At 33.2% G+C, this 15207-nt stretch overlaps 2 protein-coding genes across 5 annotated transcripts in view; one reads left to right on the top strand and one right to left on the bottom strand.

The window, feature by feature from the left end:
- Positions 1 to 12052, top strand: part of LOC140058510 (uncharacterized) — a 60447-nt gene extending 48395 nt beyond the window's left edge. For all 4 annotated transcript variants that reach the window (XM_072104148.1, XM_072104147.1, XM_072104149.1 and 1 more), the window contains 14 exons: positions 322 to 470; positions 1281 to 1437; positions 3135 to 3222; positions 3560 to 3610; positions 3834 to 3892; positions 3993 to 4136; positions 4317 to 4415; positions 4832 to 4942; positions 5499 to 5573; positions 5727 to 5885; positions 6169 to 6306; positions 6666 to 6788; positions 7225 to 7382; positions 7644 to 12052. In XM_072104148.1, coding sequence (XP_071960249.1) covers positions 322 to 470; positions 1281 to 1437; positions 3135 to 3222; positions 3560 to 3610; positions 3834 to 3892; positions 3993 to 4136; positions 4317 to 4415; positions 4832 to 4942; positions 5499 to 5573; positions 5727 to 5885; positions 6169 to 6306; positions 6666 to 6788; positions 7225 to 7382; positions 7644 to 7704 — 1572 coding nt within the window. In that variant the 3' untranslated portion in view covers positions 7705 to 12052. The remainder of the gene's footprint in view (positions 1 to 321; positions 471 to 1280; positions 1438 to 3134; positions 3223 to 3559; positions 3611 to 3833; positions 3893 to 3992; positions 4137 to 4316; positions 4416 to 4831; positions 4943 to 5498; positions 5574 to 5726; positions 5886 to 6168; positions 6307 to 6665; positions 6789 to 7224; positions 7383 to 7643) is intronic.
- An 83-nt stretch (positions 12053 to 12135) lies between these two features.
- Positions 12136 to 13975, bottom strand: LOC140058567 (uncharacterized). Its single transcript, XM_072104238.1, has 3 exons — positions 13806 to 13975; positions 13054 to 13119; positions 12136 to 12859 (listed from the first exon to the last, which is right to left on the bottom strand). Exons 1-3 carry the CDS (start codon positions 13900 to 13902, stop codon positions 12597 to 12599), a joined length of 426 nt encoding a protein of 141 aa, XP_071960339.1. The 5' UTR covers positions 13903 to 13975; the 3' UTR covers positions 12136 to 12596.
- Positions 13976 to 15207: the final 1232 nt, after the last annotated feature.

Below are 15207 nucleotides of genomic sequence, written 5' to 3'. Positions count from 1 at the left end.
ATTTATAAACTAAAATAAATGTGTATTCCTTAAGATCTGTTTACATTATCAAACTTTATGTGACAAAAAAATGTGATGTGCCAAAACATGGACACGAGGATGTCATATCACATAAAATATTTGTGCATATCACTACCATATTTGGGCATATCACTACCATATTTGTGTATACCACTATCATATTTGAGCACGTACATCACACTCTTTTTCTCAAACTAGTTTGATAGTGTAGATGAATACCTGTGTAGACAGGGCTTTGATTAAATAAGAGAGCTAGTCTGTTATTTTACAACCATCTAATTTATTTTTGTTCATTTTTAGGTGTTTCGTCGTAGGATTGATGATGAAAATCGTGAAAAACAGTTCTTCCCGCCAGAAGTCATAAACCTGGTGTTTTCAAATATCTCCAGTATTTACAGCTTCCACAAAGAATTCTTACTGCCTCAGTTAGAAGAGAGAATGATACAATGGTAATCCTAACAAATTAACAACTTTTTGACAGTTTTATTCAAAAGAAATAAATGCATGATCTAGTCTAGGTTGTAAACAGCAATCCTGGTTAATATTGGTACTCATAGGGTGTCATATACAAGAGAATAAAGAATAAATGCATGATCTAGTCTAGGTTGTAAACGGCAATCCTGGTTAATATTGGTACTCATGGTGGGTCATATACAAGAGAATAAAGAATAAATGCATGATCTAGTCTAAGTTGTAAACGGCAATCCTGGTTAATATTGGTACTCATGGTGGGTCATATACAAGAGAATAAAGAATAAATGCATGATCTAGTCTAGGTTGTAAACAGCAATCCTGGTTAATATTGGTACTCATGGTGGGTCATATACAAGAGAATAAAGAATAAATGCATGATCTAGTCTAGGTTGTAAACGGCAATCCTGGTTAATATTGGTACTCATGGTGGGTCATATACAAGAGAATAAAGAATAAATGCATGATCTAGTCTAGGTTGTAAACAGCAATCCTGCTTAATATTGGTACTCATGGTGGGTCATATACAAGAGAATAAAGAATAAATGCATGATCTAGTCTAGGTTGTAAACGGCAATCCTGGTTAATATTGGTACTCATGGTGGGTCAGAATATATAATAGCTGGAATCTAATTACCGACAAAATATGTAGGAATAATAACAACATAGAAAAGACAATAAACAAACTGGGAGCTAGTCTAGACGTGGTTGAATTTACTACAAATAAAGTAATCATTAAAGTTAAAACCTGTAAAACAAACTTGATGAAAACTTTTGTGTTTTGACAGGGAAAGTAAACCAAGAATCGGGGATATTATGAAGTTGCTGGCGCCGTTCTTACGGATGTATTCCGATTACGTAGGAAACTTCGAGAACGCAGTAAAGCAATTACAAACTTGGACGTCAAAGTCTTCCAAGTTTGCAACACTTATTCATGAAATTCAGGTAAGAAGGTTTGGTTTTTTATTTATTTCATGGATTCCTTCCAAGTTTGCAACACTTATTCATGAAATTCAGGTAAGAAGGTTTGGTTTTTTATTTATTTCATGGATTAATTTATTTTTATGTGAAGCCATAGCATTATTATTATTACTATGGCATTTTAAATACAACTGGCTAAGTGTGTGTGACTTATTGTGGCATGTTATAGTATTGTACATTTTCATCATATTTTATTTATGTTTTTATTTATTTATTTCATAAAACCTCCAGAAGGAGAAGCAGTCTTGTACAAATCAATATAAAATAAACATATTTAAAATGGCAATAATAATAATCTGTAAATGCTATCTAAATCGTTATTAAATAATAAAAAATAAAATACCGTGGTCAATACCAAATTTATCTTTAAAATGCGACTTAACTTTCTTACAATAATTAAAATACTTTACTTAATAAGTGAAAAATTGTCGGTGCAAACAGAATTAATAACACAAGAAGTTAGTAGGCCTATCATTTAGATATGATTTATGTAGAACTCATTAAGAGTAATAAATTACAACAAGTCCTCAAATTAATTTCAGAGCACTTGTACAAGCACCCTTCATTTATTATTTATCATCAATAATAATTGTATACCAAAAATTGGCAACAATTCTGATTCTGATAAGAAGAGGAAAGTTATATAAGGAAGTTTCAACATTATTCAATCCAAAGACATTTTTTTTTTATAAAAAGAAAAAGAGAATCGGTTTAGTTTTTGAGGGAATAATATGCGTCAGTTTTGATTAGTACTAGTGTACTTTGATTTAGTTTCATAGAAAATTATGTGAATCATATATTTTTTCTGGCCAGTTGTCTGTTTTTCAGTCTTCCTTGACAAACATGCAGATGACACGCAAATGTGCAATGACTTATGTCCTTTCTTAACCCAAATAACATTATAACAGGCGTTGATGATTGACTGATTGACATATCCGAATGTGTCATTAACGCATTAGTGGTTGCAAGCATGTGCTTCATAAATTGATTTGGCAGCCGATATATAATAAAAACTGAAAGCTATTAAGAAGAAGAACTGCAGAGACATGAAGACTGGCTTAATCAGCAGATAATGTTTAATGTTACAACCTTGAAATTAAACCAAAAATCAATTACATCTTCGTGCAGACATGGTCAACAGAAACAGATTTTGCGGCCAATTGGCGATTGATCAGTCGTCAGTACCTATCTCTGATGCAACAGATAACCCATATATTGCTACTAACCAACATTTGTCATTTTTATTTTCTTTTTCTTGCCCCTGCGTCTAAAGAATGTGACTACTGTAACTTGTTTTGAGATTGCATGTTTATTTAAATGAGTGAGTGGCCGAGCGGTTAAGACAGTGGAATTACGTAGCCATAACATCAGCAAGGGTTCGAGGCTCACTCACTCCATGATTCTGGTGGTAGAACGAGTCTTTTTGGATAAGGACTATAAATCGTAGTCCAGTGTACACATCTACTGTAGCTCATGTGCACTTTAAAGAACCTAGTACATTTTTTGAGACGAGTAGGGGGTTACCCTGGAGTACATCACAGCCACTGATCATAACTGGGCCCTCTGGAAGATCAATCTTTGATTGAAGTGGTTGCACAGTATAATTAAAATATTTCAATAAATATAATTATTCGTAATATTACTTGTTTTGTCTTCAACAGGCGGATCCATTATGCCATCATCTGTCTTTACAACATCATATGTTAGAACCTGTACAGAGAGTACCACGATACCAATTGTTACTAAGAGGTCAGTAACCTTTGTTATATTTGCTAATAATAATAATATCCTGGATTAATATAGTGCCTAATGTTGTGAAACCTCTCAGCGCTGAACATTATTACCCCCAGTCATTTTTTGGATCAAACACGTATGGAAACATACTCCCATAATGCAGCTAGTAATCAACGCAAAGTTGTGTCTTGATCTAACAGGGTTCCCATTTATACACCTGGGTGGAGAGAGGCGTATTAGGCCTAAAACAGCATGAAACAGATTAAGAAAGTTTAACTGATGCTTAAAATGTGTATGGTGTTCAGTTTAGAGGTTTATAGAAAATATGGATTCTTTTTTTTTAATTTTTCAGATTACCTTAAAAAACTTCCAGGAGACTCAGAGGATAAAACAGATGCCTGTAGTAAGTGCTAGTTATATACACTACAATTAATAGATCCCTAACATAATCGGAAATATTAAAATGACTAATACTTAATGGTAAAAGTACACTACTTTAAGTACTTACTTGAAATAACATTAATGTAAGCTCATACACTACAAGCCCTCTAACATTATCCTACTATTAATTAATGTTGAGTGGTAAAAGTACACTACTTTAATGTAACGTTACATTGTCTTTTCAGAAGCGCTTGACTTAATCTCAGCAGCAGCCCAACATTCCAATGATTTCATGAAAAGCATGGTAAGTAATAAACTTAAGTATCCTAGTAGTTTTGACTTAAGTCAATTGTTTCTTCATAAACTTATTTTTAACTGTCTACATATAATTTTTTTTTCTTTAGGATAAATTTCAGAAACTTTTAAAGATTAATGAAATGATTGACGGTGAGGACATCATCGACCCCACAAGAGAGTTTTTGAAAGAAGGAAAGATCACAAAGATAGCAGCAAGAAGTGGTGACCAACAGGAACGATATCTGTTCCTGGTAAGTGGTACTTAAGTTTGCTAGTCCGCACCATCTCTACAAACGCGCAAACAGTAAGCTTACGATTAAAACCATACCATGGAATTAAACATACGACAATAGAAAGCCAAGCTTGCAATTAAAACTATACCATGGAATTAAACATGACCTCTTGAACTAACCAATTGATTTTAATTTCAGTTTAATGATGTCCTGTTCTGCACTCAGAATCGAAAGCTAATCACAGGAGGAACGTCAAGTTACAAAGTGAAGGCTCGGTTAGACATCGATGGAATGAAGGTATTTATTTATTTTATTTATTCAACTATGTTTTACAAGGGTAGCCTTAACAGTTGTACTACAGCAGTACAGCTGACTTGAAGAGGCCCTCAATGATGTATGGTATCGCCCATGTGTAGCTTCTCCTTTTTATGTTTCTCTTTCTTCGGCCTAAAGTCTGAAAAAAGTTATAAAATATGTTTAGATTGCCTGTTATCCTCATAAAATATTAAACAATATTAATAAGTTAATGACTTAACTTTCTTGACCCACCGACCCTCATTAAAGACAGGATATACCCCAGCTTCAATTTTATAATTTCTTTTTCAAAATGCCATTATTATGGGAAAACTAAAATGTTGTATTTTATACTTTTCTTCAGAAACATAAAGTAGTATTGTAAAACTTGTAATAATGTAACTGTATAATATTTCTAGATTTTTGATGGAGAAAACAGCAAATATGACCATACATTTAGACTTGAGAGCAAACAAAAGACTTTGGAGTTACAAGGGAGTTCAGATGATGAGAAAGAATCATGGATGAGGGTAAGATCATTGGAACATTCCAGTAATAAGGGGAGACATACCTGAGAAACAAACAAGGACTGTGAAGGTATCTCAAAGATATCCCTCCAGTGGTGTAACGGCTATGAGCGCTCACTGGCTAAACCCAGGCGCTTCGAAGCTCATGGGGGCCCATGAGAGAGGAAAAACAGGCATTAGAATATGTAAAAGAAGCTAAAAAACGCCTGAGGCCTCTCTGCTGCTTCTTCTCTTTGGAATTCTCTCCTTCGTCATTTTACTAAATCAACTTCTATTGCTATTTTTTTTAAAAAGAACTTAAACCGCATCTTTTTAACATCCAATATAAGCGCCTTTGATTTTTACTTCGGTTTAGTTTAGTTTAATTCTGGCGCTATACAAATACCTAAATTACACAAACCAATATCTTCCCACCCCTTAATAGAGGTTCAGATGCAACAGGGGTTTGAAAGATACTTTATACATTGTATTTACCAACAGCAAATTGTATTATGTGCCTACTCCTTCTATTTCTGAGTCATGAATTTGATTCACCAACTTTGATTGACATTTATTTCAGGCAATACTCGGTGCAATACAAGAATTGTTAAGAAGAAAAGAAACATTTAAAGCGTTATCAGTCGATAAAGATGAAGTAAGTTTGATTTATTTATACAATGTAGAATTGTTAAAAATCTATTTGTTTTACAATTTTAAAATACATTGAAATAATAATTTTGGTTGTGTTTATAGAGCACTTTATTTTTACTGTGTTTAAAAAATAATTTTATTTATTTTTTTCTGTAAGATGGACAGTCGGCCAGTAACCGAATCGGGTGAGGATAGTTTTCATCTCGGTTTGCGTGCGCCTCGATGGATACGTGATGACGAAGCAACCATGTGTATGCGGTGTGCTCTTGATTTTGGGCTGACACGCCGTAGACACCATTGTAGAGCATGTGGAGTGGTAAGTCACTTACTTAGTTTTATACCAATGGATTTAGGTTGGCAGATACAGTAGAACCATTGGTAAGGGGACACCTTTGAAACCACAACAAGAGAGGTGTCCCCTGAATAGGAGTTGGCCCTAGTTTTAAAACACCTATTATCCATTGTTTATTTAACTAGAAAGTGTCCCCTTATTGGGGGTCCCTAAGAGGGGGTTCTACAGTAGATACTTAATAGTTTGTGGTGGTGGTATTCAAATGTCTATCAAAAGTATCATTATTTAAAATTGTTTATTTTATAAGGTGGTATGTTCAAGATGTTCAAATCAGCAGGCTGAGCTCGCATACGACAGCAACAAGCCTGGCCGAGTTTGCCGCAAATGCTATGTAAAGCTGAAAGGTATCGATGCGGAAAGTCCTTTATCACCGGAAGAAAAGAAAGTAAGTATCTACCAAACGTCAATAAGTTCATTGTAACTGGTTGATCAAAAACGTATCGCTGGATAGAATGGGTGTGAACACAACTGTCTAAAGCTCTGTTCACACTATAAAATAATTGTGATGTGCATATATATATGGACATGATGATGTCATATCACTACCATATTTTGGCACATCAAACATTTTTTGTCAAACTAGTTTTGATAGTGAAGACAGAGCTTAATGATAGTTAAACTATTCTGGATATAATATGCATGTGAACACAACAGAGACCTGACTACAAAAAAGAGATTTTAGATAAAATGAACAACTAGTTTATCTAAATAAATAGCCCTAATACTATAAATATTTTCTTTTAGTTATCTTTTACGGAGGAAGACACTCTGTTTGGGTCTACAATGTTTATACAACAAAAAAGCGGATGGAACAAACTGTGGGCTGTAGTGACCGCTGAGGATCTACACTTAGTTCGCGCACCCAAGGTAAATTTTACAATAGAAACAATAATTCCACCAATATTAAGATTATACATAATATAGTGTTCTTGGAGAAATACATGAATCGATATTTAACTAGAACGCCACTCAGAGAGCACTAAGAGGGCACTCAGAGAGCACTAAGAGGGCACTCAGAGAGCACTAAGAGAACACTAACCTTCGCCTAGGCACATGAAAATATGCTATAATGTTCCCATATAGCTATAAAACCAACCTTTAAAATCTTATGAAAATCGGTTAATAACTTTTAGAAATATAGAAAGAAGCACACACACAATTGACCTCGTAAGCTCTCGCCATTCCGGCGAATGTAATTATTGAAAATTGCTAGTAAACTATGAATATGTTCGGTGCCCATTTACTCTCCTTGATTAACATACAATTTATTTTGATCTATTAATTCATATTGTTATTTGTACAGGATGTCCGTGCCGTTGTATCTATTCCGTTATCATTTTATAATATATCTGACATCGATAGTGGTGACGTCATTGACAGGCCATTTGCATTTAAATTAATTGAGAAATCTGGTAAAAATATCTACTACTTATCAACAGAATGTAAAGAACTTAAAAAGAAGTAAGTAGAGATGTTTCATTTTATTTTTTCTGAAATGTTTGTACAAAATATCAAAAAGTATGTTACTAAGGCTTTGTAGAAACACAAGGGATCTGACCAATCACAAGCGATGGATTATTAACTGTAACTTGTCATTGGTCAACTCGCTTGCATTGCGCCTACGTTCATGCATTGCGCCGTAGTGGGAACAAAGCTTTACGACAATCTGCTGTAAAACATCTATGATTTTTAAACAATAATGACAAATTATTCTCTTTTTAGGTGGATGGCGTATTTACAGGAGGGCATCCCAGACGACAGTGGCCGAGCATGTACGTTATAACACAAGCCTAACTTATTTCCTTCTAGGACCAAAGCAGGATTTTGGAATTAAGGTTATTAATAACTATGACTCACTGAGATACACACAATGTAATCCATTGTAATTATATACACAAAAAAATGTTTTTAAGTACCAAAAGTTAAAGATGCAATTGATTTTAGCTTAGACTTATTTTCAGTAAGTCACACAGCCTAGACATGTAAACTCTGTTTTGTTCTGATTGCCAATGTCATTTAAATGTTTTGATATTTTTAAAAATATATATATTAAAAAATATATATCATGTTAAGAATCTGTTTGAATTAAAATGACAAACACGCTTCCAAATTTATTTTAAAATTAAACTTCCAATATCAAATGCAAACAATAAGACGTCGTCACGGATACAAGTACTATAAATAGATTACAATACAAATGATCAACTATGTTTTATTTAAATGTAATTGGTCCGTTTACAAGGAAGCTAAATATGCGACGACCTACGGCCTATGTTAAGTCATTGTGCGCATGCATGGAAAAATGCTTTCTCGCTTCGTAACGCAAATTTGTTGGTTTCTAGGTCCACACGACGACCGATGAATTGACCTCACTTGTCCCTAGGTCGAGGAAAATTGAAAGATAATCCTAGACCGTAATACTCAGCCTGGTACAATAAGTATTAAATAATAGTTAGCAGTGATTGATAAAGAGGTACAATATGGTGCTAACTAAAGCTCTGTTCACACTACCAAACTAGTGCCCAAATATGGTAGTGATATAACATCATCATGTCCATATATGGGCACATCACATTTTTTTGTAACATAAAGTTTGGTAGTGTAGACAGAACTTAAGATCAACGTTTGTATTTTAATTTTAACTAGTAGTTGAGATGTATATTACTTAAAATGTGAATATTAAAGAGAACATTATAAAATAATAATTTAATTACAATAATATTTTAATTCTATACAGCATCAATAACATGAAAACTTAAGTTATTTGAAGAAAATGTCTTTTTGTATAAAACATGGGAATATATAAAAATAATACTACTTTTAGATGGTTTTAATAATAGCATGTTTATAATGTACAGTATAGGACATTTTTTTTTTCTTTTTTTACTTCAAATTCTCTTTATAAAATCACTGCAGGTTACAAAGCTACATTCGTGTTTGTTTTTTCGTCGGCGTGTAAACAACATTAATGTCGGCATGAACATTCGGGGGAGAGAGTGAAATATATTGTTAATTTCATAAATCAGTTTTTTATAATGTTTATAGTGTATTATAGGTTTTAGCATGATTGAAATGTAAATATTTTCTTTTCTTTATTATTGTTTTGTTTTGTAGCTACAAATCCTTGCATTTTCAGGGGAAAACTTGAGTAAACTCGGATGTTTTACACCTAATGTTTCATATAGAAATAATCTGGTCGTTCAAAAGGCAATTTACACAGACGAGCGGTAACTGTAAGCGAAAAACCGCGTAGCTTGTCCCACGTCGAATCTGTATCTACTTTGAGCGAAAAAACCGCCTGTCCACTCCGCGTTTTGTGTAAATGTTATTACCTAAAAAACCACCTGATATTTAAATTATATAGACCGAGAACACTGACCCTTACATACATATAAGGCTATATTTTAGATTAGAACAAAAAATAAGACCAAGAAGTCTAGGCTGCCAAAGGCTGTGCTGTGAGCTTAGTAGTAGTGGATGGTGGTAGTGGTGGTGGTAGTGTGGTGGTAAGCTAGCAGTGAGCAACCAAAGCATGAGCTCAGGCTAAGCACACCCTCAGACAGTCTTGTAAACAATGATAATTTATTATAAAGAACATTATTCATACAACTTCATAATAATTAAAATAATAGTTTAACTCACCTAAGATTATGATAATTCTAAAAATATCCATAATTCCAGTAAAAAATAATGCATATTATATCCAGTAAAGCTAGGCCTGTGGTACTTAGCTTGGCTGTAGTATGCTTGACTAAGCATTAGCAACAACAACTTTTCACCTGATATGCAAATTAGTTGTGACCTTACTTAAGACTAATAAATATTCAAGAACTTTTAATGGATCGTAAGAACTAAATATTCTTAATAAATATAAACATTAACAAAAAATGTAATTTTAGTTTAAAATAATGAGAAAATAAATCATTAGTGAAGTAAATTATGTTAAAAGTGACCATGGTTTAAAAACAATTTTGATTTTTTTGTTAAATTTGTGATTTCATATTTCATATGTATGATAATGGTCTAATGGTAGGACATCTTTATATCAAGCATTCTGGGTGCGAATCTAGGTGGACCTACTTTTTCTCAATCACTGTTAACTTAATTAATTTCGCTATGCATAAATTGATATATGTTAATGGTATCCATATTACTTGTAATATAAAAACCAACAAAGTCAATGTAATAAATTACATAAATTAAGAAAACCAATGTTTCAATATTTTAACTTACCATAGTTATGGTAAATTAAAACTATAGCTACATTTCTGCTATAAACATTAAATTTTTAAAATAGTAATCGCATCATCGCTTTGTTTATTACCATTACCAGTCGTATGTGTAAATTGACCTTAACACATTGACTGCCAAGGCATTTTCCGTAATTTCTGTCCCAGTGCCAACAAGTCCCGTTTGAGATGATTATATTGAGTGTGAGGGCGCCATATTCAATGCATGAGGGAATAAACACAAACAAACATATGACATTTATTTTTAGATTATCGTTTATGTACATCATTCATAAACTGCCATGCGATAATTCCTGTTCCAGTCACCACTGCCAGCGATCTACATACAATACAAAAGTGCTACGATTTTGACGTAGTATTACGTCTTGGCAAGTAGCGACACGCAATTTTTGACGTATAAATACGCCGTGGCAGTGAACGTGTTAAGCATGGTTCCCAACAAACATCGCAGTTTTGATTTCATGCAGGCAGGGGCAAACACAATTATTGGAAGGGCATTGCGTTATGTTGCGGCGCAAGTGGAACCAAGCGTTAAGGACGGTATTTTGACATTGAGAAAGGATTTGTTAGCATTATTAAGCTAAATTCACACTGCATCTTGTTAAATAAAAAAACATATAAAGAATCTAAAAGCTTGCTGTCTGAATGTGTGAATATAGCTTTATCGTGTCATTTTAATTTGTATTTTTATTTAAAACGAATGGTAGCTCTTCTTTTTTTAAACAAGCAACTAACTGTGGTTATCCTGATTTTCACACTTTATTGTACTTAATTTTTTATTTATATTTTTATGAATGTTGTGTGAAAAATAAAGAATCAATCAATCAATCAATCAATCAATCAATCAAACTTATTTATTACAATAAAATCCTAGTTCTTTCATTTTTATGTTCTTTTTTTTTAATTATTATTTTGTATTAATTATTTAAATAATCATAATTAACTGTTTGTATACCTTGTTATTTGTAAAGTGTGTATTATGTAAATAATATATTACACTGAAATTGATTGTAGTTTCAATTGTATTGTACTCAGATATGTATATTTACATAGACATGTATTGTTTAAACTCTGTCTAAACTATCAATGTTTATGTGACAAAAAAAATGTGATGTGCCCATATATGGACATGATGATGTCATATCACTACCATATTTGGGCACATCACACTTCAAACTAGTTTGACATTGTAGACAGAGAGCTTTGGTACACTTTTGTAAAAATTATTATGAAACTGTGGTGGCATCTTTAAATTTAAGGTAGAAATATATTTGTAAGAGTTTTATTGTTGAAATTTTCTTTAAGATTTGCTAAATAAATTAAGAGTATATATGTATCAAATATCAGATTTATTATAATTTGTGACAGAGATGTACAGCTTTTTATCTTTACTATTTTGTATGGCTTAATCCCCCCCCCCTCCCCCTTGCAATCATACAGTAGCATGCATTCCTTTGGTTTGGTATGCTATATCTATTGTTTTTGTTAGATTAGTAACAACATAATTGTTTGTAATCATGTTGTCACTATCATGACATCACAAATCATTTTGTACGAAGCACACAAATGGATGGTCTCATCTACAAGATACAAGTATAGGCCTACTAGCTCCAGTACGATAATTTAAGTTCACACTCGTTCGGCACGGTTCCACTCCAGCGCTGGCAAATCAAACCGAACGTCAGTGTTTTGTTTTCACGTGGCTCCGTGTTGGAACAGTTGTAAGACCCTTAATACAGATGGTTTAAACACGGCTATGTTCATGACAATGCTAAAATATCAAAACTATATTTTTGTCTTGCAACATTTTTACGAAAGTTGACTGATGGAATATAAATGTACAAATACTCAATTGTAAAACAATAAAAACGATTTACGAAAATAGTGGTTTTGTGTCAGAAATTGTAATAGCTTTGTTTATGTTATAGTATACAAAATGTTATGTCAAAGCAAGAAAAGCATGTAGATATAGAAAACATACAAGATATAAAAAACATTTGAAATAATTCATAGCAGTCTAGTGCACCTGGAAATAGCATTATTATTTACAGAGTTGGCAAACTACACAAGTTAGCGCAAGACCCCTTGCAACGAACTAGTAAAAAGGAAGGATACAAATTGGCATGCAAGACCCTATGACACCTGTATCGCCATTACAGTGTCAAAGTCAAGTAAATTACTGTGTACAAATTGCACAAGTCAACTCGTAACCATCAACATAAGGTGGACAAGGCAACCCTCCAACAGCAGCTTCTGCATTGCATCGGCCCTCAACAGGAAATAGCCTGCTGGCCATTTCCCAGTCCGCATCACCATCAGGTTTATCTGAACCCTTTAAGTAAGATGGACTTTTATCTACACAGACGTATTCTGCACGTGTTTCGTCCTTTCTAGAAGCCATCATGTATCCGCTAAACTCTGTAATTCAACCAATTGGGCATTTAGTATCCGCTGGCAAAAGTAACGAGACGCTTCGTGGAGCTTGACAAACGGCGCAAGGAAAGTTTACACCATGGAGATCTTTTGTTGGTTTGAAGTTTTTGTATGATTCCCTGAATTCCACAGCAGCGATTGATCCTCTTGTGGATTGATAGCCCGCCATTGTGAAATTGTATCGTGGTTGGTGAGGTAAACAAAGATAGTTTGCACCACTCCCAATATCATTATGTGGTGCACCAGACATCACACCTAGAAAAATAAATAAACCCTAAATATTGGGGCTATAATATAATATTACCTCAAAACTTGATAGGTAAGCCCTATAATTTACAATGTTCTGCAAAGACAAAGTATCATCTTCATTTACTGATGAATATTCAAAATAATATTATTTTTCTTTCAAAATATACAATTTTATTTTAAATAATATTTTATTAAAATACCTTTGTATACTAATTCAGCAGTACTTGGACAATCCGTGCGCCCCCAACGTTTGTATAAAGTATGAACTATAAATTGAAAAAATGATTCATAATGTTAATACAAAATTATTTGCAATTCTTGATTTTGATGGTTGACATTTGGCCGATCATTTTTTTTGTATTAATTTCTCAAATTCAACCAATTAATCAATTCAATTACAGAGCACACAACGTCCTGCTTGGGGGTGCATACAAAACGAAGACCCATGTTTTTTTTTATGTTATTCAAATGATAACAGGCTAACAAAATAACAATTTTGAACTTTTTCAGAAATTTGGGTACGAGATAATCAAGGATCTTCATTTTGTATGCCCCCATATAAGATGTGTACAAAACGAAGACCCTTGATTATCTCGCACCCAAATTTCTGAAAAAGTTCGAAATTGTGTTATTGTGTTAGCCTGTTATCATTTGAATAACATAAAAAAAAACATGGGTCTTCGTTTTGTATGCACTTCTGCTTGGCTTGTTTAATGAACTACTGCTATTGAAGCTCTAAGCTGGGACAATTTGACTGAGCACATTTTAGTCCCATTTACCGCAACCCAATACAGTAGGAGCCTGGTATTCCACAAGTTGCAGTGCATTTACTGTATAGCTGCCTTCTATACACATCAAGTAAATCATGTTCATTATTGAAGAGGAAAAAAAAGTTCCCAGCAAGTTTAACTTCTGTTTAAAGGTGTGTTTAAAGAGTATAAAAAAAACCTACCTTTAGGCATTGTAATGTATTCAATCAAATTGTACCTGCTTACTTCGATTCTTGTAAGATGCTCAATGAAGGATTTATGTGACTGGATAGTCATCATACTGAAAACTGCTACTACAATACATACAAGAATGACACATGCAACGGCAATACCAAGTGAAACATGGTGTTGCTTCTGTACACCACCACTTGTTTTCCAGGAGGAACTGTATCAACATCACTATATTGACACTTGGTCATTCCTTTCTCTTTATTTTGAGTGTGTGATTTGGTCATTACTTCCATATACGTATTATCCATCTCTGCCATGATTCTTGATTCTTTCTGTTGTTTGCTGTTTCTTTGTCCGTCCTAATACTAAAATCAGTATTTATACCAACAGCAAAACCGCATATTGAGGAACTATTTAGCACTCCCAAATAATACCTTATTGTTCTCATTCTTGTTTACTACATTAAAATATTTTCTCATTTTTACTAAATATTACCACAACACATCTTTTCAAAGAGATAATATATCTAGATTAAATTGCAAGTAGGCATACTATATCCGTAAATCAATCCTGATCAGATGTGTAGGCCTACGACACAAATTGAAACACATTCTTAATTTCAATATAGTACAAATATCAGCTTTCGTTCGTTTTCTACGAAAATTTTGGTGGTTCTTCTACGGGTAACGATTTGTTTTGATATAAAGTTTGCGATACAGTACTGTGTATATAAAACTTGAGAACGGTCAAAGCAATGGTGTAACGGCTATGAGCTTATGAGGGCCCCTGAGCAGTGCCCTGAGGAAAAATCAGGCATTCAAATATTTTATTTCGGAATTTACGGTCCATATAAAGTAAAATTACATATGGAATTAAAGACTGTACTAATTACTACTACTCATCTCAGTGTTTTGGCAAAAATATTCTTTGCAACACCATGAATAGAGGATAAACAAGAATATTTCTTACAAAAAAAGCCACTCGACTTTTTGATGTAACAATTTTAATTATTATTTTTTCATCAATTGATATAATTATTAATTTAAGAAATAATGATTTATTATCAATTTTATTTGTTTAATGCTTTGTCTACACTATCAAACTTTATACGACAAAAAAATGTGATGTGCTGATATTTATATGGACACGCTACAGTATATCACTACCTGCCATATTTGGGCATATCACTATCATAATTGGGCATATCACTATCATAATTGGGCACATCCCTACCATATTTGGGCACATCACACTTTTTTGTCAAACTAGTTTCATAGTGTAGACAGAGCTTTACGATAAATCCGGGACGATTCGGCCCACTTTTGGTGAGACGAAACGTCTCACTTTAGACCAATTTTTTTGTGGTATTTATAAAGTTTTTAAAGTTGTTTAACTATTCATATTTTATTGATG

The sequence above is a fragment of the Antedon mediterranea genome, chromosome 9 (assembly GCF_964355755.1).
Source record: "Antedon mediterranea chromosome 9, ecAntMedi1.1, whole genome shotgun sequence".
In the NCBI taxonomy this organism is placed as follows: domain Eukaryota; kingdom Metazoa; phylum Echinodermata; class Crinoidea; order Comatulida; family Antedonidae; genus Antedon; species Antedon mediterranea.
This window is presented reverse-complemented; position numbering and strand designations above follow the sequence as displayed.

Excerpts from the sequence above, each read along its gene's own strand:
- LOC140058567 (XM_072104238.1), bottom strand. The coding sequence starts at position 13,902 with ATGATGACTATCCAGTCACATAAATCCTTCATTGAGCATCTTACAAGA. Across the intron at positions 13,120-13,805 it reads ATACATTACAATGCCTAAAG|TTCATACTTTATACAAACGT; the intron begins GTAGGTTTTTTT and ends TTCAATTTATAG. Across the intron at positions 12,860-13,053 it reads TGCTGAATTAGTATACAAAG|GTGTGATGTCTGGTGCACCA; the intron begins GTATTTTAATAA and ends TTATTTTTCTAG.